General features: G+C 38.6%; 1 protein-coding gene across 3 annotated transcripts in view; it reads left to right on the forward strand.

The window, feature by feature from the left end:
- Positions 1-25091, forward strand: part of GRM1 (glutamate metabotropic receptor 1) — a 428462-nt gene that overhangs the window by 370730 nt on the left and 32641 nt on the right. For all 3 annotated transcript variants that reach the window (XM_005211024.5, XM_059889816.1, NM_001206004.1), the window contains 2 exons: positions 6404-6530; positions 21929-22859. In XM_005211024.5, the coding sequence (XP_005211081.1) occupies positions 6404-6530; positions 21929-22859 (1058 nt within the window). The remainder of the gene's footprint in view (positions 1-6403; positions 6531-21928; positions 22860-25091) is intronic.

The following is a 25091-nucleotide window of genomic DNA, read 5'->3' on the forward strand; positions in this document are numbered from 1 at the left end:
TCCATGTGCCTCCTCCCTAACAGGACTGGGACTAAGATGAGGCAAGTCAGAAGCCTACTGCACATACACTAAAGAGATCTGCCCACCCCCACCCCGACTCCACTCAAGATCTTACAAGTGCAGGGTGGACCCCACATGATGAAAGGTTTAAGTGCCTCTAAAGTCTGATTCCTAGGCCTCTTGCCTCCTATTGATCCCTGTCCTGAACCCTATTCCTCTTTCTTGCTGTGTTTTTCTCAAAGATAAGGATATGATCTATTCACTGATGGTTTCTATCCTTGATGCAGCGCCTGGCATTCTGCATGCATAATGAGAATGAATGAATGGCTAAATGACTGACTGCATATGCCCTGCAGAGGCATTTCATTCATTCTTCTATCGGTATACTCTACTCTGTCAGAGTTTTGAGCTTCTTAACCTCAGTGATCATCAAGTCTTTTCATTTATCTGTCCCTATGTATTGTACCATGTCTGGCACACTGGGCCACTAAATAAAGGTTGGATAAGTGAATAAATATCTGCCAACTTCTGAGATGTAGTTTTGGTTCTTGGTATAACATATCATCACTGTGATAACTGTTTTTACACTAGGAAGAGCCTGCTGCTGCTGCTAAGTTGCTTCAGTGGTGTACGACTCTGTGCAACCCCATAGATGGCAGCCCACCAGGCTCCCCCGTCCCTGGGATTCTCCAGGCAAGAACACTGGAGTGGGGTGCCATTGCCTTCTCTGAGGAAGAGCCTAGATCTTGATAATAACTGGAGATGATGTGACTGAGGTTTGCACAAGCTGCTGACCCCTCTGCAGCTGTTTCCTCACCTGCAAAATATACATAAGTAACTTCACTCCATGGAGCGGTTGTGAGCGTTAGTATAATTCTGTACAGAGTTCCTCACACATGGTCTGGTTCAATATATGTCCATTTTTGTGATCATTTTATATTCGTATATGATTTTTGTTACATTTTCCCTGTAATAAATTACAATGTAGGGATTTTCCTAAATTGATATTTTCTATAGTCCTTGCCAAGCTTTCAATTCTTCCTATTTTTTGTTTTCTTAAATTCTTCATTTTCATTTCTCCTGTTTATATCCTATTCCTTATTATTTCTGTCTTTCCTTTCACATACATTATTGAATAATTATTGAATAATTAATATGTGCCAAGAACTGTGCTAGCACTGTGAATGCAAAGGAAACCTAAACAGCAGCTGGTTTTCCTACAGACCTAATTAGGTAAGACCCAAGTCTTTATTCTGTTTAGTTTTCCAGGCATTTTCCTCCTGAAGAAAATGTCTCTGTTTCCTTTAATGTATTGTTACTTTTCCTTCATTATATTCTCCTGATGCTGTTTACTTTCTTTTACCCTTTTTCTAAACAAAGCTTAAACTAAAAAAAATCCATTTCAAGTTATTCGGAAACATATTCATAAAAAGAACACTTGATTTTCTATGGCACAAACAAGACTCCTACAGTGTACATGGAATTGAATCATAGCCTTGTGTGAAGCAGCAAGTCATCTAGTCTTGCTAACAATAAACAGAGCACCAGTACATAGGATGTAAAAGGAATCAAAACAGTTCCTGTGTCTTGGGAAGTCTTGGTCCTTCAAAGAAAATTTCAATGAAACATTAAATCTCTTATCACGACTGAGAGCTGTCATAAAAAGTGTCTTACTGTAACAAAAATGAAACAATACTTTATTCAGTTATTGACTATATACTCCATGCAAAAGAAATATCACTTAGTGTAAAAATATAAAAATAACTTAAAATATTTGTGAAATGAGGAGACGAAAACATAAGAGACAATAATTTAAGAATTTTTTAAGTATCTGAATGCAGTGTATCTATCATATACGTGTGGGTCCTCCCAGCAGCCCAGATGGTAAAGAATCTGCCTGCAATGCAGGAGACCTGGGTTCGATCCCTGGGTCAGAAAGATCCCCTGGAGGAGGAAATGGCAACCCACTCCAGTATTCTTGCCTGGAGAATCCCATGAACAGAGGAGCCTGGTGGGCTCCAGTCCATGGGTTCACAAAGAGTCAGACACGACTGAGCGACTAACACTACTACTTCTATCCTATACATGTGGCACAATTAGTGGACAAAAGTTGACTAACTTGTGGTAATAAAATGCCAACTATATCTTATTAGTAATTACAGAGGATTTTTAAATAAGATAATGTTTCAAAGGGTTCACTGCACCAGAAATACTTCCTGGAGCCTGTGTCAGGACTCAAATGTAGTGACATAGATGAAGTGATGGAGGAAAGAGAGTTCTCTGAATGGAAAAGAATATTTTTTTTGTTTATTAAAATATATTTATGTCTTTACTATATTGTTGCATATTAGAACCATGGATTAAACAACACATGCTCTCTCTCTCTTGCCCTCCTTAAAATCTGTTCTCCAAATGGTAGAAAGACAGTCAGATGAAAAATAAATCAGATGATGTATCTGCCCTACTTGAAACCTCCCTCCAAAACAAACAGTTATATAGACACTACTGAAGACATAATGTCTGTTTGGTGGACTTATGCAAGAAATTATTAGCAATCAGACTCAGGTGCAGAAACAAGGACTGGGGTCTAAGTAAACGCCTGACCAAAGAGCTTATGTTTTGAAGATATTAGAAAAAGGAGGCACTAAAGTTCCTTGAGTGGCTTAATTACATTTTTAAAAAAGATTCAACTCAACCCTTATTCAGAGGGCACCTACTGTGCGTTCTTGGCACATTTCTTGATGACTGTGATCTGAAAACAGGGAAAGTAAGGCATGATTCCCTTCCCTTAGGAGCCCACAGCCCACAGTGATAGTCTTGGCAATTGCACGCTGTTACTCTGGAGTGAGAAGAAATTAAAGCCAGGATTAGAGGCAGGGACCAAAATCCAGCATGCCATTTCCTTCTCCATGAGATCTTCCCAATCCAGGTATGGAACCTGGGTCTCCTGCCGTGCAGGCAGACTCTTTACCATCTGAGCCACCAGGGAATCTTAAGTCTGGAGGGGTAGCTGAGAAACAGAAAAGACAAGTCCCACAATTTAGATGATATATGTCAAAAGTGCATATATTTGGTGGCCGAATAAGAAGGAATAACAAAAGAATTCTATCTGAGAGCAGTTCCTTTTTCATTATTTGATAAATGTATAAGCTAATCATTTTTTATGCACTTATTCAGCCATTCAAAACCTAATTTTAAGTATTTTTCCATGTGGCAGTCACCCATAGGATCTATTTTTCACTAGTCATCTTGCATAAATATGTTTGTTTAGAATTATTATCTTTAGAATTTGTCTAATTTGTAGTATTTATTTTATAGTTAGGAAAAAGATAAAGCTGATTGAAGAGATAGACATTATTTTGCACTTCTTATACTAATTAAAATAATAAAGCACTACTTTTTAAATTTTTCCATAGCATTAGAAAAATTTATAGTTTGGAATACAGTACAAATTGTCATGTTTACTCTGAGGATAGATGTGGATTTTCAGAAAGACAGTTTGAGTATACTTTCTAGAGTTATTTGAAAGTAAAAGAAGAAAAAGAAAACCTTTTACAGTTTCTGAAAATATACTGTCATGATATATTTTTCATGTAATTTTAAAATAGTGGCTCATTAATACATTTTGACCTGATCTACAAGAAGATAATTTTATCCTCACAAAGGATAAGGTGTATATGACTTTAAGCTATGGCAATATTTGCTCTTTGATTTCTGACTTTACATAGGAGAACATTTGATAATGTCAAACATGTTAGGGTCCCATCACTTCACGGCAAATAGATGGGAAAACAATGGAAACAGTGAGAAACTTTATTTTTGAGGACTCCAAAATCACTGCAGATGGTGACTGCAGCCATGAAATTAAAAGATGGTTGCTCCTTGGAAGAAAAGCTATGACCAAACTAGACAGCATATTAAAAAGCAGAGACACTACTTTGCTGACAAAGGTCCATCTAGTCAAAGCTATGGTTTTTCCAGTAGTCATGTATGGATGTGAGAGTTGGACCATAAAGAAGGCTGAGCACCGAAGAATTGATGCTTTTGAACTGTGGTGGTGGAGAAAACTCTTGAGAGTCCCTTGGACTGCAACGAGATCCAACCAGTCCATCATAAAGGAAATCAGTCCTCAATATTCATTGAAAGGACTGATGCTGAAATTTAAACTCCGATCCTTTGGCCACCTGATGTGAAGAACTGACTCATTTGAAAAGACCCTAATGCTGGGAAAGATCAAAGGCAGGAGGAGAAGGGGATGACAGAGGATGAGATAGTTGGATGGCATCACCGACTCAATGGACATGAGTTTGAGTAAACTCTGGGAGTTGGTGATAGACAGAGAAGCCTGGTATGCTGCAGTCCATGGGGTCACAAAAAGTCGGACACAACTGAATGACTAAACTGACTGAACATGTTAGGGAAAGACTTCTGTTTCCAGCCAAGAGAGAATAAAAAAGTTCAGACAGCATTCTGCTGTAAACAATCAGAAAACTTGACACAGTATATGAAATAACTGTGTTCAGACATTGGAAAACAGTGTATGACCTTGATTTCAAAGAATTGAAAGGAAACAGAGAAGTGAACCCTAAAATCATTCAGGCATTCTGTCTGGAGGCAATTTCCTGGTTGTTATTTAGTGAGAAAGAACACAGAGTTTGGCTATCTTGATAATTTAAGAAGACAGAAACCAAGGTTTAGGAGAGCCAAGGCAGATAGAATCAGTAGTGCAGAGAAAGGAAGAGAATGAATCAATGCAGAAAAAGAGTTCCAGCAGTTGGTGTATGAGTTCCCATCAGTATTTGACTCTATCTGCATAAGTATGATGGAGAAGGAAATGGCAACCCACTCCAGTATTCTTGCCTAGAGAATCCTGTGGACAGAGGAGCCTCATGGGCTGCTGTCCATGGGGTCACACAGAGTCAGACACGACTGAAGCGACTTAGCAGCAGCAGCAGCAGCAGCATAAGTATGAAGTGAAAGTGTCAGTCACTCAGTTGTGTCTTATTCTTTGTGACCCCATGGACTGTAGCCCGCCAGGATGCTCTGTACATGGAATTGCTCAGGCAAGAATACTGGAGTGGGCAGTCATTCTCTTCTCCAGGGAATCTTCCCTACCCAGGGATTGAACCCTGGTCTCCTGCATTGCAGGCAGATTCTTTACCATGTAAGCCACCAGGGAAGCCCCCTGCATGAGTATAGTACAATTTAGAAAGTCCAAGGAAAGAAAAATGACTGTGGTTCTGGATTCCCAGAGGCCCCATAAGGCCAAGAATTTTCCCAGTTTCCATAAGCCAGAGTAGAGATACCTTGCTGAATACACAGAGATGAGCAGAGAGCCCAACAAGGTCACACTTTATAATAAGGGTAAACTATTCTTAGATTGGGGATTCCCTGGTGGCTCAGACGGTAAAGCGTCTGCCTGCAATGCAGGAGATCCAGGTTCAATCCCTGAGTTGGGAAGACCCCCTGGAGAAGGAAATGACAACCCACTCCAGTACTCTTGCCTAGAAAATTCCATGGATGGAGGAGCCTGGTGGGCTACAATCCATGGGGTCGCAAAGAGCTGGACTCGACTGAGCGACTTCACTCATTTATTCCTAGATTAGAGAATATTGTAGACTTGCCCTAAAAGATGGAAAAACAAGGCTCAAACTGAGCCACAGTAACCAGGCTGCCTGCCAGAACAAAGGCCAATACTTCAAGAAAAAAATCCAGCACTCTATACCTTATGTACAGCATCTGGTTAAAAAACTTTAGACCTGTAACAAAGTGAGAAAATGTAACACATAACCAGAAAGAAAATCAAGTGATAGAAATAGTCCTAGATATTATATTGATGATGGAATTAATAGTCAAATTAAGATGCCTACTATAAATACATACAAAAGGGTTTAAAAGAAAACGTACATATCATGAGATGATATATGGTGATGGATTTTAAAAAATGAAAAACAAAGAGTATTAGAAATGATATTTTAAACAATAGGATTAGCAACATATTAGACATTATGGTAGTAAAGATCAGGGAGCTTACAACATAACAGTATGAAAAAGAGAAATGTACTTTTACTTTTCTGAGAACTATTAATGCATATTAATATATGTATATGTATATAGATATATAATGATAGGATTTAACTGTATAATTCCCTTTATAAAAGAAATGATTATGGAAAAGCCTCCAAATCCAACATGGAGTGAATTGAAATTCACATCTGAACTCTACTGCAATGAGGTATACTTCAATCCATGTATTTGAGGTTCCTCAATGTGTACAATTTTTTTGGAAAGTTAGTCTTCAAAAAAAAAAAAATTACAGTATGAAAGCAAGTCCTCATCTGAAAAAAGAAAGGCTGTCTGGAGAAACTAAATTTAAGGCATATGAAATATCCCTGTGTTATAGGTCATACGGAAAGGGGAAGTCAGCTGCTGCTGGATTTGCACTGCCTGCAAAGAGAATGAGTATGTGCAAGATGAATTCACCTGCAAAGCCTGTGACTTGGGATGGTGGCCCAATGCAGATCTGACAGGTAGGAACTGTCTCACTTGTCAACCTTATCCTGAACATTGGCCTCTGCAATGTGCCTGTTGTGTAAAATGTGAGTGATTAACTCATGTCTTTTTCAATATTTATTTACATTGTTACTGCTCATGTCAAAGGTACACTTAAAGCTCTTAAAAGTTTTCCATCATCCATATTAAAAGTTTATTTAAATATAAATAAAAGTGTATTCAAAGAGTATTCTTGTATACCAGTTGTTCCTGTTTTTCTTTTTATAATTTTTATCTGAAAATAATCAGGGAAGAAACATGTAAAAATATAAAAGAAAATAGTTATTTTAATAGTGTGTTTAGTCATTCAGTCATGACTGACTCTTTGTGACCCCATGGACTGTAGCCCACCAGGCTCCTCTGTCCATGGGATTCTCTAGGCAAGAATACTGGAGTGGGTTGCCATTTCTTCCTCCAGGGGATCTTCCCGACCAGGGATCGAGCCTGAGTCCCCAGCCTCTCTTGCATTAGCAGGCAGATTCTTTACCACTGAGACACCTGGGAAGCCTCTATTTTAATAAATGTTTCCCATGCTCTACTCTGTATCTGGAATTTCTTTCATCTCCTTATCTGCCTGACAAATTTTACAGTAGTTGTAAAGTTTGTTAGACAGACACAGAGATAAAAAAAAAAAAATCCAGATAGAAAGTAGAACATGGGAAACAGGAAAGCATGTAGTACTTTTGGGGAAAACCATGGAACAACTATATGGGGTTGTTTGGTAAATACAAGGGCCTGGTAGAGATATGGTCAGAAATGAGATTGGCTGAGGACACTGGAAGCAAATGGTAAGGAACTTCCTTAAGAACTTATTCTAAATGTTTGGATTTGGGCTTTAAGCATAGGAGAACCACAGAAGCATTTAAAGTGGTGAATAATGTCATGATATTGGTGTCTCAGAGAGATAACCATGATGGCAGTGTGGACAAGGATAGTGAACCTAAACTGAAAACAGAGAGAAGTGAGAAAGCTCCTGTGTTGGTCCAAATGAGGAATTTCAAAGGGTATGAATAGAGCAGCTGCACGGGAGTAGAGAGGAATAAATGAATGCAGGAGATGATTTACTCGTAAAATCAGTGGGATTCCTGTGGATGGATTACCCAAGTTTATAAGCTTCCCAAGAGTAATGTTCAGGTATGTGAGTTTTGTGGCTTACCAGATGGCGCTAGTGGTAAAGAACCTGCCTACCGATGCAGGAGACAGAAGAGACATAGGCTCAATCCCTGGGATGGGAAGATCCCCTGGAGGAAGAAATGGCAACCCACTCCAGTATTCTTGCTTGGAGAATCACACGGACAGAGGAGCCTGGCAGGCTACAGTCCACAGTGTCCCACAGAGTTGAAAATGACTGAAGCGACTTAGCATGTACATATGAGTTTTGATTTCCAAAAACTCTGATATGAGCTTACAGATGACACATGTGTCACAGATGTTGTTCAAAAAATTTAAGAGTGATAGAACCATAGAAACTTTGAGTTCATAGAGACCTTATCATCTGAATAACACAATCCCTCATTTTAGAACATGAAAGCTAAGGCCTGGAGAGGCATACTTGTGTGCCCAGGGTCATAACTAGTTAGAAGCAGGTCCTAGTTCATTGACTGCAGATCCCACGCTTTCCTGGGTGCTGTTGAAAATCATTAGGGTAACATTCACGAGTGCTGTTTACTTTTTCACTTCTTCCCAAATAAGACTCTGAAACTAAAAAATTGTGTGGCTTATTCAGAGGACATCAAAAATGGCTGCCTGAGTAGAAAAAGGTCAATAGTTAAAATTATACTTTTTAAAAGTAAGAGACATGTAAAATGTTAATACGGTTAGAAAATGTGGCAGAACCAACACAAAATTGTAAAGTAATTAGCATCCAATTAAAATAAATTTAAATTAAAAAAAGAAAATAAACTGAATATCAAAGCTTTTAGCAATCACCTGGTACAAAGGCCATTTTAAAATGAAAAGAAATTAGAATGTTTTTGAGGGTACAAACTCTGTCTCACCCATTTTTTAATTCTCTTGCTGAAAGCTGGTTTTCAACTTCAAATATGCCTAAAAATCACCCAGGAATTACTCATCTGCAGAGATCCCCATTCACTAATTCTGAGACGGGACCCATCAGATTCTAGTCCCTGTTCCATCCCTTGGGAAACTCTGGCTCACAGCCTGGTGCCTTGAACATACATAATTGCTGCCTGATAAATGTTTGTTCTATTGAGAGAATTAGAAAGAAGGAACTCACCCAAGTTCATCTAGGTCAATACAGATGGTTACTAGGAGAAGAATCACCTCGAGAATCTAGGGTTTTTGTCTCTGGGTCTAAAGCCCTTTCTTTCGTTCTGCATTTATCTCATGGTTGCATGCATTGGACTGACTTGAAGAAGCTTTTCCAACCTTGTTCTGGACACAAGCCTCCTCCCCCACAGGTTCACATCTTCAAGAACTGATCTTCTTAGTCAGTGTGTGCTTCCTGTCTTGTTTATCTTGAGAAAGTAGTCTCCTTAGATCACTCTTTTGCTTGAAAACTAGGTTTGACTTCAGAGTCAGTCCTCTCTGCTTTTTGACTGAGACCGCAGCTGGCAAGAAAGAGAATCAAAGACAAAACTAGCCCCTTTCTAAGATTAATCTTAAATGTCAGAAGTCCTGGCTTTGAGGCACAAGTTTTCCTCTTGTCTACATTTTCAGAGCTTCCCAACTTTTCCTACTGTCTCAGCTTCCCTTTAATTGAAGCTTCTCTCATACATGAAAAGAACTTCTATCCAATATTAAAATAGAAAAAAAAACTTTTTAAAGATCTAATATAATAAAGGAACTCAAAGTCATCTGTTTTATCCCCTAGAGATCTTCCATTGTGGATATATTGTCTGTCCACTGCCAAGCGATGACCATCCTAGATTAGCAACAATTTAAAAAAATGCTCCTTAATTATAAATGCAACTTATAATTTTAATGCAAATATCTTTCTAGAGAAGTAAATCTACTATCACCCATCATATATGTAAAAATCACTAACATTCAAAAAAGTTGAGCCAAGCAACAGCCCATTCTGTCTTTATCTGGTAACAGCAGGAAAGTGGCTAAATTTGGATTATATATCCAAATTATGTCACAAGTCTTATGTTTAAGATCTTTCAGAATATGCATCTCTCATCCTCATTTATATTTAGTTTTACTGGCACCTATTGTTTCTGCATCCCTTCCACTCTTTCACGTTAATGGAAAATGAGGTCTAATTTGTCACTTACTGGGTGCCATGTCAGGCTCAGAGCAAGAGTGCAGTTCATGGCAATGTGTTTTTGACTGTTGCCATGATAGCAGTAGTTGTGAAAAGAGAAGACTCACAGGCAGAGAAAAACAAAAATCAGTAAAATACCAAGAGAAGTATATACATTGTCTTTATGTAAGTGTTTTATTTTCATGGGTGGATTTTTTGGACTGAACTTTAGTTAAAATGAGAAAATAGTGCTTTTTACTGAAGGTGAAGTTTATTAAAAATATGCTTAAAATCATTTTATGAGATACTTTGCATATATGCTCCAAAGACTAAAATTAATGAATAAAAGTATGTTAACAAGTGAGTTTTTATTCTCATTAGGATATGTTGCTTTTTGGCTATGAAGAAAAAAAAAGTATATTTCTTAGAGAAAGTGTCTTCTGAAGCTGTTAATAAGCTTCTCATGTTTTCTTCCTGGGAAAATGTACATTTTAATTCAGCATATAAATTTCACACTTTACTTCTTATGGTACATAAACAGAGATTTCTTCTGCCATGATATACAATTTGATAATAGTTTAACAATTTATGGACCGATTATAAGAAACCCGATGCTCTATTCCTTGTAAAAAGTCAAATAGTGTAAAATAATTCCTCATAAAGTCAGACTACCCTAAATCTTACAATAAAAATATGAAGTACGGTTATAAAAAATTAACTTTTAACTATTTTTCCGTACTTAACAGTTGCAGCCACCTCTCAGGTTATCTACTTATTTATTTACTTTTGTATTATACACAACCACCTTCTTTGTGCCAGGTATTTTTTTGAGATATTGGGACATATGGGTGAGTAAGACAAGGTTTATATCCTAGAAGACAAACTTCATATAAAACTAGACATGTAAGCAGACAATTATAAGTCCTGGAACAAGACTATGTGCAAAATTTCATATGAGTAGAGAGAAAAAAGCAATCATATTTTCCCTGGCAAGAGAAAGAGGAAGGGACATTTGAGCTTAAAGATTGAATAATAAATAGAATTCCCCTTTTAGGTAATTTGTATTAATGTAATAATATTAGAGAAAGCATTTCAATGAAGCCTTATGCAATTGTGAAGCAGTATTGTGAATGTTATTAAATGTCCCAGCACACTTTAGGTGAAATAACTGTGGCCTATCTTTGTTTCTTGTTTCATATTAATTGGAAAGAATTCAGATATTAAATTTTAACCTCCTCTAATGCATTTGGATGTTATAAGTGAGCCAATATTTAGTTCGAAAATTAGAAGTTAACCCTTGTCCTCAGATTACAGTTATTACCACTTCTCTTGGATTTTGCTCAGTAACTTGTAGTCTGCTGGAAGGAAACTGACTTGTCTGGGGTAACTCCGACCATGAACACTGCCAGGTCCTTAAGTTCTCAGTGTTTAATTATAGTATGCACAGCTCACTGTTAAAGTCTTCTCCTTGTGGGTGTCAGGTAGGCTCAGGGCACTCACTCTAAACCACTGATTGAATTTAACCACCACCCCTTCTAGTCTTGGAATTACTAAACAATGGAGGTTGGGAAACCCTTCTCTTTAAAAAAAAACAGGATAAAGAAAGTACATTACATCACATGACGTATATGGACAATGCATATTTTGTCTAATTCCCACAAAGTATCGAAGCTAGCCCTTCTCAAATTTAGGATGTCTTAAAAAATAGAAAAAAAAAAAGAAAGGAAAGGAAAGAAGAAAAAACAACTTTTAAGAAGCTTATACAAAATGTAACTTGTCAATCCCAATCCCTATGTGATACTGTTTGGGTGGTCCTGTATTGGCATTGAAAATCTTGCTTTTCACATAGGAAAAAAGAATCTAGGATCTTTAAAAGAGATAAAGCAATCTTAATCATGCTGAGCACCTAAGAATTGATGCTTTTGAACTGTAGTGTTGGAGAAGGCTCTTGAGAGTCCCTTGGACTGCAAGGAGATCCAACCAGTCCACCCTAAAGGAGATCAGTTCTGGGTGTTCATTGGAAGGACTAATGTTGAAGCTGAAACTCCAATACTTTGGCCACCTAATGCAAAGAGCTGACTCATTTGAAAAGACCCTGGTGCTGGGAAAGATTGAGGGCAGGAGGAGAAAGGGACGACAGAGGATGAGAAAGTTGGATAGCATCACCAACTCAACGGACATGGGTTTGGGTGGACTCCAGGAGTTGGTGATGGACAGGGAGGTCTGGCGTGCTGTGGTTCATGGGGTCATAAAGAGTCAGACACGACTGACTGACTAAACTGAACTGACTGAATGGTGCGGTAGGTATACTGCTTTGGGGTATTATGACAAACTGCTACTGTTGCAACACAAGAATACTTAGACTTCTACCAGAAGGATGGTTTTCTTCATTTGTGTATAGTACACTGGGTAAGGTTGGCTTAACTTACTGCTAGACTTGGAAGACTGATTACCTATGGAGATGGCTGAGTGTCAGTCTTTAGTTTCTGGTTACATTAATGTGTATGTGTTAGTTTCTCAGTTGTATCCAACTCTTTGCAACCCCATGGACTGTAGCTTGCCAGGCTTCTCTGTTCATGGAATTCTCCAGGCAAGAATACTGGAGTGGGTTGCCATCTCCTTCTCCAGGCCAGTGGAGTTTTAAACTTTAAACTGGTTACATTAAAGGGGCTAGGATTTATGATATGCGGTTTAAAGTTTGAAACTCCACTAGCGACAACCAAAGTTACTTCATTTACTGATGCATATTTTATTGGACAGGTCGACTTGGCTGTACAACTTGAGGGCTATGAAAGAGCTATGAGTTTCTATTTTGTGCTGTCTCAAAATCAATGTTCATTGTGCAGATTTTGGTAGCTCAATCCACTGATAAATCATGCCCTTGTTGAAATGAGCCCATCTTAAATTTGAGAAGTACTAGTTTTGATATCTTGAGAGAATTACACAAAATAGCCATCACGTCCACATATGTGAGGTAATGTACTTATTTGTCCTGTTTTGAGGTTTAAGGAGGAGAGTTACCCAACCTCCAGGGGTACCTGGATACCTCAGTCCCTGGCTGCTAACCTGCACTGTCCTTTTCTCACCGTACTTTTCCTTTTGCCTTTGAAGACATTACATGAGCATGTTCTGTGAGTCTTCTGAATCTTTCCAAGTATTTGAACTTGTGAAATATTTACATATGCAAAGATTATCCTAATACTGTAGTTAACAATAGTACTTGGATTATTGAGTTAGAGTATGATCGTCTCTAATAAAACCTAGATTTAGACAAGTACTTATTACCAGTAAGGAGAACATTAAGGACAAAAATTGTATAGATTTTAATCAGTCAAGAAGAAAAGTATGAATAAGCAAGAGAAAAAAAGAGTATGCTACATGTAGGAATATGAAGATAATCCTGCACAGAAGACCGTGTGTAATGATCATGTTGCTTCAAAGTTGTTACATTAGCTCATTAGCTTCCATGAGCCTTTGGCTTCTGGAGGTGCTCTGAAAATCCTCAGGTTAAAATCACTTAAGAATGCAACTTCCAGCAGTATTAGGGTTCCCTTTTATTTGTCCAAAAGTTTGAGAATGAGGACAGTTTCATATAACTTAAATTCATGAATAAGTGTTCCAATGAAACATTTTCATATCCCTAGATTGGTAAATTGGAACATGCTTGCTAAGACTACAAGTCTGATCATATTTTAGTCATTATAAGTGTTGTGGTTTGTCAACATGGGAATGCTTCAGAAAATATTCACACTGTTTAAACGAATACATATTTATAAACCACAGAAGAAGATAACTGCAGGCAATGCATTTGGAGTTACTCACAGGATTCTTTTACAATTGTGTCAGTCAGTGTCCCCACCTTTACAGTTTTCCCAGATTAATTTAATTACAAATGAAGCATGAACTGGCTGCATCTGCTATCCTGGAAATGTTTTCCCATTAGTGTTTAATTTTGTGGCCAATTTGTTTCTACTGAAATGAATTCTTTAATTTTTTTTTCCATCAGAATTTTATCTAGTGTCTATTGGATACTTCATGTGGTGCTGCCAGACAGCCATTCTGGCTTTGCCAGATAATATCCTTATAGATCTGGCATTTCTTTTGAGAATTTCTTTGCTGGCTAGATTTTGTGTTCCTATAACTGAATTCCTGAACTTCTCTAGTACACAAAATATCCATCCTGTCCACATGTGTGAGGTAATGCACTTGTTTGTCCTGTTTTGTTGCCATTAATATACTATTCATTATTGCTTTATATGAGACTTGTGTAAGGACTCTTAGAATAGTCTGTATAGTATAATCATCTCTAAAATATTTATATTATATTTTACAGTACTAGTATTAGCCTTTATAGTACCTTTTTTAATGCTACAGGTCTGAACTTCTATGGCAGCAATTATTTTATATAACATCAACACATCAAGATATTATTATTTATTCAAAAAAAACTGAAAACTTTTGAAAATGTGTTTTTATATTATTTAAAGACTTTTTAAAACGTGTCTTTATAGTATTAAATAAATGGATTATTCTGAAATCACACCAGTTATTAGCTTAATATATGCCTCTTTTCTTTTAAAATTTGATAGGATACAGAGAAGCCAAAATTCAATTATTAAAAATATTTATCTTGTGGAAGAGTATTTCATTTTATAATACTGGCTGGACTACTTATGTATTAAACTTAGTGGTTTTCTTTTTAGTTTTAGACTTATGGTGAAACAATGTTAATATTTAGTACTGGGTATTCAAAATTCTATTCGACAAGGACACTCCTTGAATAACATAAACACAATCTTGAGATTCTCCTCCTTTGGTTATAGAGCTTAATTATGCTCACTTATTACATCAGTGAATAGTAATATGGGAAGAATTAGCAACAGTTCATAACTAGCTAATTAGCAGAAACTGTTGGACAATTTCAGTTAATAATAGGGATTTATTACACATGGTACAAGGACTTAAAGACCTTGTACAAAACCTAAGATATTTTGACTAACTTAGTTTATGCCTGAAACTATCCTTAGGCAAAGAGACTAACCATTGGCTATGAAATTAAGAGGTTGGCTTTAAAAGGTAAATTCATGATCTATTGCTGGGTAACAAATTCAGTTCAGTTCAGTTCAGTTCAGTTCAGTTGCTCAGTCATGTCTGACTCTTTGCGACCCCATGAATCACAGCACGCCAGGCCTCCCTGTCCATCACCAATTCCCTGAGCTCACCCTAACTCATGTGCATCAAGTCAATGATGCGATCCAGCCATCTCATCCTCTGTCATCCCCTTCTCCTCCTGCCCCCAATCCCTCCCAGCATCAGGGTCTTTTCCAATGAAATTACCTCCAAACTTAGTAGCTTACAATGATCAGTTCAGTTCAGTTCAGTCGCTCAGTCATGTCTGACTCTTTGCGACCCCATGAATCGCAGCACGCCAGGCCTCCCTGTCCATCACCAACTCCCAGCGTTCACTCAGACTCATGTCCATCGAGTCAGTGATGCCATCCAGCCATCTCATTCTCTGTCGTCCCCTTCTCCTCCTGCCCCAATTCCTCCCAGCGTCAGAGTCTTTTCCAATGAGTCAACTCTTCGCATGAGGTGGCCAAAGTACTGGCGTTTCAGCTTTAGCATCATTCCTTCCAATGAACACCCAGGGCTGACCTCCTTCAGAATGGACTGGTTGGATCTCCTTGCAGTCCAAGGGACTCTCAAGAGTCTTCTCCAACACCACAGTTCAAAAGCATCAATTCTTCAGCGCTCAGCCTTCTTCACAGTCCAACTCTCACAGCCATACATGACCACAGGAAAAACCATAGCCTTGACTGCTGAATCTTTGTTGGCAAAGTAATGTCTCTGCTTTTGAATATGCTATCTGGGTTGGACATAACTTTCCTTCCAAGGAGTAAGCGTCTTTTAATTTCATGGCTTACAATGATACCCATTTATTATCTCTCAGTTTCTGTGGGTCAGAAATATGGGCAAAGTTTAGCTGAGTTCTCTGCTTCATCTCTCATAAATCTAAAAACCGAAGTATCAGCTATGGATGGGGTCTAGTCTGGAGGCTTGATTGTGGAAGGGTGCACTTCCAAATTCCCTTAAGCTAGTTATTGGCAGAATACAATCATCAAAGACTTGAATTTAGGGCTTCAGTTTTGTTTGTTTGTTTTGCCAGGGATTGGGGATGAGGACTGCTCTCAGTTCCTTGCCATGTGGACATTAGCAAAATAGGAGTTGTTTCATCAGAGCCAGCAGGAGAGTCTGCTACAAGATGAAGATTGTTATCTTATATAGCTTAATCATGGGAGAGATATCCTATCAACTTTGCTATATTCTATGGAAGAGAAGCAAGTCATAGGCCTAGTTCACACTCAAGGAGAGGGCATTATACATAGACATGAATCCCAGGATGCAGGGATCAATCTGAATCATCTTAGAAGCTACCTACCACAATGAACAATAATTATTTGATATTGCCATACTGTTAATTTCATTTACTCAGTGGCTCAGAAGGTAAAGAATCTGCCTGCAGTGTAGGAAGTCTGGGTTTGATCCCTGGGTTGGGACGAACCCTTGGAGAAGGGAATGGCAACCCACTCTAGTATTCTTGCCTGGAGAATTCCGTAGACAGAGGAGCCTGGTTGTTACAGTCCATAGGGTCTGCAAGGAGTCAGACTTGACTGAGAGACTAACATTTCACTTTTTAACTTTCACTTTTCTTTCTTTCATACTGTTAATACATCTAGATCATGGTGTAGCATTTTCATATTTATAGAAAAATTAAAGATTTGTGGTGATCTAGCTACCTATGATAATCTGCATGCTTATGTGCTCTGTTTCAATTCATCTTCCTATTTTTGTGGAGTATTTTCTCCATAGGAATTCTAGGACACAAGGAATTACTTGGATAATGTATTTAATTATACATAGTACAGGTATTTGTTCAAGCTGATTTTAGGAAAGGCAGAGGAACCAGAGATCAAATTGCCAACATCTGCTGGATCATGGAAAAAGCAAGAGAGTTCCAGAAAACCATCTATTTCTGCTTTATTGACTATGCCAAAGCCTTTGACTGTGTGGATCACAATAAACTGTGGAAAATTCTGAAAGAGATGGGAATACCAGACCACCTAACCTTCCTCTTGAGAAACCTATATACAGGTCAGGAAGCAATAGTTAGAACTAGACATGGAACAACAGACTGGTCCCAAAAAGGAAAAGGAGTACATCAAGGCTGTATATTGTCACCCTGCTTATTTGACTTATATGCAGAGTACATCATGAGAAATGCTGGGCTGGAAGAAGCACAAGCTAGAATCAAGATTTCTGGGAGAAATATCAATAACCTCAGATATGCAGATGACACCACCCTTATGGCAGAAAGTGAAGAGGAACTCAAAAGCCTCTTGAGTGAAAGGGAAAAGGAGAGTGAAAGGGAAAGAGGAGAGTGAAAAAGTTGGCTTAAAGCTCAACATTTAGAAACCAAAGATCATGGCATCTGGTCCCATCACTTCATGGGAAATAGATGGGGAAACAGTGTCAGACTTGATTTTTTGGGGCTCCAAAATCACTGCACATGGTGATTGCAGCCATAAAATGAAAAGATGTTTACTCCTTGGAAGGAAAGTTATGACCAACCTAAATGGCATATTAAAAAGCAGAGATATTACTTTGCCAACCAAGGTCCATCTAGTCAAGGCTATGGTTTTTCCAGTGGTCATGTATGGATGTGAGAGTTGGACTGTGAAGAAAGCTGAGTGCTGAAGAATTGATGGTTTTGAACTGTGGTATTAGAGAAGACTCTTGCAAGTCCCCTGGACTGTTAGGAAATCCAACCAGTCCATCCTAAAGGAGACCAGTGGTGGGTGTTCATTCGAAGGACTGATACTGAGGCTGAAACTCCAATACTTTGGCCACCTCATGTGAAGATTTGACTCATTGGAAAAGACCCTGATGCTGGGCGGGATTGGGGGCAGGAGGAGAAGAAGATAGCAGAGGATGAGATGGCTGGATGGCATCACCAACTCAATGCACATGAGTTTGGGTGAACTCAGGGAGTTGGTGATGGACAGGGAGGCCTGGCGTGCTGTGATTCATGGGGTCATAAAGAGTCGGACACGACTGAGCAACTGAACTGAATTGAACAGGTATTTTCATGATTAAGTCAACTATAACTTGACCATGTGCTACAACTGTAGCACATCTTGTCTGACAGTAAACCCTACATGTTAGAATTGTGGGTTTTTGTGTCACCAAGAATAATGTATTCTTATGATAATAGTCTTAAAGTCCCAGTTATATGTTGGTGCATAATATTTTCACTATTTTATTAAACCAAGGTATTTTATGTTCTATTAATAGTGAAATTATTGGTAGACATTAAAGGCATCTATATCAATAACAAAGAAATATTATTTCCTCTGCGAGTTCAGAGGACACACAGGGACTTCGTGGGCGCCAGTGTCTTTTCCAGAGTTAAGTCACTGGACAGATTTTAGGCAGTTGTCCTGAGCTTTACTAATATGAGGTGATGATTCTTTTTTTTTTAATTGGAGGTTAATTGCTTTACAATGTTGTGTTGGTTTCTTCATCATCCGTATGTATACATGTGTCTTCTCCCTCTGGAGCCTCCCTCCCACCCCTCTAGATATCACAGAGCACTGGGCTGGGCTCCCTTTGTTATATAAGCAGCTTCCCACTAACTATCTGTTTTACACGTGGTAATGTATATGTTTCAGTGCTACTCCCTCAATTCGTCCCCTCCGCTCCTTCCCCTGCTGTGTCCACAAATCTGTTCTCTATGTCTGCATCTCTATTTCTGCCCTGCAAATATGTTCATCAGCACCATTTTTCTAGACTCCCTATATATATACATCGTTGTTGTTTAGTCACTAAGTCATGTCTAACTTTTTTGAGACCCCATGGCTTGTAGCCCACAAGACTCCTCTGTCTATGGAATTTCCCAGAGAAGAATACTGAAGTGGGTTGGCATTGCCCTCTCCAGAAAATCTTCTCTACCCAGGGACTGAACCCAGGTCTCCTGCTTGGCAAGTAGATTCTTTACCACTGAGCCACCAGGGAAGCATATATATGCATTAATATATGATATTTGTTTTTCTCTTTTTGACTTACTTCACTCTGTATAACAGGCTGTAGGTTGGGGTGATGATTTTTTAAATGACACCTTTATTTGTGATATCTGTATGCTTTTTTATCTGCATGCTACATGCTAAGTCACTTCAGTCATGCCCGATTCTTTGCAACCCTATGGACAGTAGCTTGCCAGGCTCTCTGTTCATGGTATTCTGCAGGCAAAAATACTGGAGTGGGTTGCCACGCCTTCCTCCAGGGGATCTTCCCAACCCAGGGATCGAACTCACATCTCTTACATCTCCTGCACTGGCAAGCCAGTTCTTTATGACTAGTGCCACCTGGGAAGCCCTTTTCTTATCTATAGCTTCCCAAATCACAGAGAATAGAGGCCCTTTTAATTGTTTTAACCAAGGATCCATTATTATATTGATTTCTAGCTTATTTACTTTTAAAGTCTATCTGAAAATGTCTGGTCAAATATTAGATATTGTGTAACTTGGTAATTTTTAATTTTAACATTTCATTTTATGTTTGATTCTCCTAATTCAGATCTGAGCCCATTTGCACAGAGGATATAGTCCTTGTTACATCAGTTTTGAATCTATCCCATAATTGTTTGAGGGTTTCCTAAAATCTATCTTTCATCTTTGTTTTGAATCTTTTAGTGAAAGAAAAACTTCTGAAATTTTCTTATGTAATATATTTTCTATTTAAAAATTTTACACCACTGAGTTATTTAAATCTTCCCTTTTCTAATCCACTCCTTTAAAAATATTTTGCCACATAAGGCTAACAATTAATTGAGTTAATTGGTACATATCTGCAATTCAGGACAATAAGTGTCTAATAAAAATTCTGAATTCTGCCCAAAATATTTTGCTTGTACCCCTGAAGTTTAGGAAAATCATTAATTATATCTCTCAATTTGGCTCTAGACCAGGGTTTTCATTCAACTTCAGTGGATCTGACTTATGTTCTAAAAATTTTAAATGCAGTATTCTTTGCTAATAAAAACTCTAAAGATAGAATATCTCATTTATAAAACCAGGTTGTGTTAAAAAGAGAGAAATGCAAAAAGAGTAGCTTTTGGAATGTCACAAAGGCCTTGACAAAGACTCCATTGGAATTTGAATTTTATTTAGTAGCCTCAGGATGCCAATTAGAAGAACTGAATACAGTAAGTCCCCTACATACCAACCTTCAAGTTTTGAACCTTCAACGATGCGAACGTGTATTCACGCGTCCAATCGTGTAAGTTAGTCCTGGTATCTGGCATGCACTGTCAGAGTGCATTGTGTGCGAGTGGCTGTGCTTTGCGTGCTGTACTGCACAGTGTTGTGTAGAGTACAGTAGTATACACAGTGTTGTATAGAGTACAGTAGTATATACAGTGTTGTATAGAGTACAGTAGTATAGTATCTCTATTTCAAGTCCAGGATGTCCAGAAGCAAGTGTAAGAGCAGTGGTATATAGCCGATTACGATTGTTGGGTACCTAGGCTAACTTTATTAGACTTATGAACAAATTGAACTTACAAACATGCTCTCAGAACAGAACGTGTTCATATGTAGGGGGCTTACCGTATTGACTATTAAGTATTTTATCTCCTAATTCATCTACTGTTGTTGCTTAGTCACTAAGTCGTGTCTGACTCTTTTGTGGCCCCATGGACTGTAGCCCACCAGACTCCTCTGTCCATGGGATTTCCAAGGCAGGAATATTGAAGTGAATTGCCATTTCCTTCCCCAAGCTGTTCTTAAATATTTTAATTTATTGCTTGTGTGCCCCAAAATGGTCATTATTATTCTATCAAATCATCTTTCTAAATGTTATCAAGGAAACAGAAAGATTTAGAGTTAAAATGTGACTTATTTTGGAAGGAGGAGTTCTTCCAGGAAGAGCTAAGACTTTGATCAGACGAACGCCTGACACAGAAAAGAGGGAGGCCACTCTGGTCAGCCAGGAGTGTGTGCTTGCGAGTGGTCAGCAGTTGTGTGTTAAAATGAGGCTGTTCCTGATCGAGTGATTATCAGAAGCCAGGACTGACACTGACTGGTTAACATGCAAAAGCTGCGTTCACTGACGGCAGCGCTCGTTGAATGGCTGAACAGATTTAAAACGGGTTCTGGTGGTTCCTTGCTCTCATGGCTTTAGAACAATGCATCTTTTCCTAAATTTATGGAAATACATGTTTTCATTCTCACAATTTGGGAAATAACGGCCCAGACCAAACACAAAACCGTGTGAAAGGGTTTTTGCCAAGACTTGACAAATGTTTTTGTCTCTGTGAAATACAAAACAGACTTTATTCTGGAAGGAAAAGATAAGCCAGGCATTTAGAAACAGGGCTGTCTCTCCTTTCAAGAGGTGGGTGAGGGAGATTTCATCCTTCCTTAGTCTACTAGAGACTGGTAAGTCAAGGCCCTCAGATGGCACACACAGATCATACATAACTAAAGGGGTGAGACACTAAGACCTAAAGTAAGTAACTTAAAGTGAGTAATATACTATGTGGCAAATAAGAGAAAACAGAGTCTTCTAAGGAATTCAAATGAAATTTATGTTTAAAACAGCTTTCTGGCTGGCAAGAAAGAAAGAAAGAAAATGCTTTTCTAATGAGCTGGACTTGTGTCTATGAGCTGGATTTGTCGCTGAACAATGGCTACATAAAAATAAAAAACGTGTCAGTTTATTTCTTATTAACTTATTCTGTTACACTGTGACCATCTAACTTTCAATGGAAACGCAGTTTAGTTTCCATTTTTCTCTTTAATTTTCTGAAAGTGTAGAACTGAGATCCATCCGCAAAGCAGCATCCACTTATAACACTTTAAGAAAAGACTATTTTTATAGGCTAAAATATGTCACATTAGGCTTGAGATGAGATTAGATCTGGGAGCATGACTGTCCAGAGAAAACAATGGTATATCTTTATTTGTGTGATAGGAGGCATTTTTAAAAAGGAAGTAAACACCATACATCATGGAAGCTGTGAATATAGCTATGCCCCTGCAACCAGTAAGCACTGTTGTTACTGATGAGCAAAATCTTGGATTCATTTTAAAACTATCTTTCTCATCGCAGGATGTGAACCCATTCCTGTCCGCTACCTTGAGTGGAGCAACATAGAGTCCATCATAGCCATCGTCTTTTCCTGCTTGGGCATCCTTGTCACCATGTTTGTCACTCTGATCTTCGTGCTATACCGAGACACGCCTGTGGTCAAATCCTCCAGCCGGGAGCTCTGCTACATCATCCTAGCTGGCATCTTCCTTGGTTACGTGTGTCCTTTCACCCTGATTGCCAAGCCCACTACCACCTCCTGCTACCTGCAGCGTCTCCTGGTCGGCCTCTCTTCTGCCATGTGCTACTCCGCTTTAGTGACCAAAACCAACCGCATCGCACGCATCTTGGCTGGCAGCAAGAAGAAGATCTGTACCCGGAAGCCCAGGTTTATGAGCGCCTGGGCCCAGGTGATCATTGCCTCAATTCTGATCAGCGTGCAGCTAACCTTGGTGATAACCCTGATCATCATGGAGCCTCCCATGCCCATCCTGTCCTACCCGAGCATCAAAGAAGTCTACCTTATCTGCAATACCAGCAACCTGGGGGTGGTGGCCCCTTTGGGCTACAATGGGCTCCTCATCATGAGCTGTACCTACTATGCCTTCAAGACCCGCAATGTGCCCGCCAACTTCAACGAGGCCAAATACATTGCCTTCACCATGTACACCACCTGCATCATCTGGCTGGCTTTCGTGCCCATTTACTTTGGGAGCAACTACAAGATCATTACTACCTGCTTCGCAGTGAGCCTCAGTGTAACGGTGGCCCTGGGGTGCATGTTCACCCCCAAGATGTACATCATTATTGCCAAACCTGAGAGGAATGTCCGCAGTGCCTTCACCACCTCGGACGTGGTCCGCATGCATGTTGGCGATGGCAAGCTGCCCTGCCGCTCCAACACTTTACTCAGCATTTTCCGAAGAAAGAAACCAGGGGCAGGGAATGCCAAGTGAGTTGTCTGGCCTGGGTTTGCCTTTTCTATTTCTCTCTCTGTCTCTCCCTCTCTCTTTCTATTTTCTTCTATTTGACTAAAGCATGTTCTTCCATTCCCCCAATATTTTCCATGTCCTTTCTTAATCTTTTCTTTTTTTATCCAAATCTCACATTCTGTTGCAGTAGGAATGTGTTAGTACTAAAGGTCTTCAGTGTTTTTATTTCTTTGAAAGAGCAAGGAGTGTGAAGCAACAACCAGCTAAGCGCATATTCACTCTTACCTGGAATCTACAGCTTCTGTTCTGCCTCTAATGTTTTCCTTTCGTATGGGTCCATCTTCTGTGGAGTATCAGTACATCTCTGGGGTCTGGGCAGAGATGCAATCTCTAGTTCTAATTTCTAGTTTAGATTATGGTTGAGATAGTTTCTGATTTACTTTTTTATCACTTTTGAGCCATACTCACCTGGGATGGAGAAGGAAGAAATTTAGCACCTGGGGGAACTGGCCTATTTCAAAATTTGAGTTTAGTTAAGCACCAAATATATCCTGAAATAAGTTCCCTTATGCAACTATCTTACCAGGCGCCTCTTCTTTATTTCATGTATACTATAAACTTCATAATGCTACACATGAATTGACCTATCTCTACTATAAGGTTATGATCAGAATGATTTCTAGCCATCAAGCACCAAATGAAACAAGAAACCAGATTAAGGTAAAGAGCTCAAACTTGAGAGTCAATGTGAACATCAAAGTCCAGCTTATTTCTATTTTGGTAATTTTTCTGAGTAGTTTATATAATACACACATTCCTGTATTTTTCCTGACTCTGTTTTGCAGGGAAGCATATGCTAAAATTTGCATGTGTCATCTCATTCTGAGACCCATGAAAACAGATTTCATGTCACATTTACAACATTTAAAATAACATGCATGCTTGAAGTTCTAACAGTAATTTAATTTTCCAAAAATGAAACTATTTCCCCCAGTAGCAGTATTAATTTTACTTTTTGAAACAATCCTATGAAAGTGAAGGCTTTTAATAGTAATAGTTATGTAATTGTTTTAGAAATATTCTGTGCACTTGAATAAGTCAGCCAGGTAAGAGGAATGGGTGTTATTTTCCTCCTTTTGTTAAGTGAGGACATCAAACCACTGTGAATTTGTGTGACTCTTAAGTAAATTCCATTTAGTTAGCTATTCTTTGCCTAGGCCTTAACTGGCATGAAATTTCTCTTCATAACATATGTCAAAAAATCTACATGCCTTAAATTTCTGGGTTTTATACCTTTGCTTGCAAAGCAGCACCATGGGTCTCTTTTACAGAAACCATATAATTGGTTTGAGGCTCAGATGAGGGAGTCTCGAGGAAATAAATATGTTTGAAGTCCATCAAGTTTTATTATTACTTCAAATAAAGTATCCCTAATTTTTCTCAGTGTTAAGGATGAAGTCAATAGTTTACATCTACTTCTTCATGAAATTCTGATTATTAAAGCCACTTATTTGTTTTCTTCCATTGCCCTGATTTTTCATTCTAACCAACATCCCCTCAGTTCCAGTGAGCATGAAAGCAAAACAACAGTGCTGTGAAATGAAAAAAGAAAAAAAACCCGAAAACCAGACCATAGCTACAGAGTCCAGATGTACAATGGCATCATGACAATTATCATTTAGATGGAAGGAATGAGAGGGAACAAAATGAAAAGAAGGGAGAAAACACTCTTTAAACCCGAATGTTTGTGAAGACTGAGAGACTTCTGTTGCACCCCAAATGGCTTTCTGAGTGTTTCATTCCACCATCTACCATTACTCAGCTCCATGTTTTCTAACTGCCTTCGTTACGGTTCTTCAGAAGTTTTCTTAAGATTTTTGGTCATGAGTCATTTCTGAAAACTGTTCTTCTAACCATTTAATGGAAAGAGGGAACCTGTGTAATCAAGATATCTTTTGCTGGTACTCAGGATTATGCATTTTGACAGCTCTCTCAGTGATTCTGTGAGAGACAGATATGGGCATCTGTCCAAGAGAGCAGTGACTAATCCTTAGTACACATTGCTTCACTGCTGGGATAAAGTGAAGTTAGCTTACCATGTATACAGTCCCCGGCTATTGTGCTTATTCTGATTACCTTCTCACACCTGGAACTGCTTTCATTAAGAGTTGAGAATATTCCCAGCATTATTAAGAATTTAGAAATTAATTTCATTGGAATCACACTTTTGAGAGAAAAATCACCTTGGTCTA

This window comes from Bos taurus, chromosome 9, assembly GCF_002263795.3.
Source record: "Bos taurus isolate L1 Dominette 01449 registration number 42190680 breed Hereford chromosome 9, ARS-UCD2.0, whole genome shotgun sequence".
NCBI classification, from domain to species: domain Eukaryota; kingdom Metazoa; phylum Chordata; class Mammalia; order Artiodactyla; family Bovidae; genus Bos; species Bos taurus.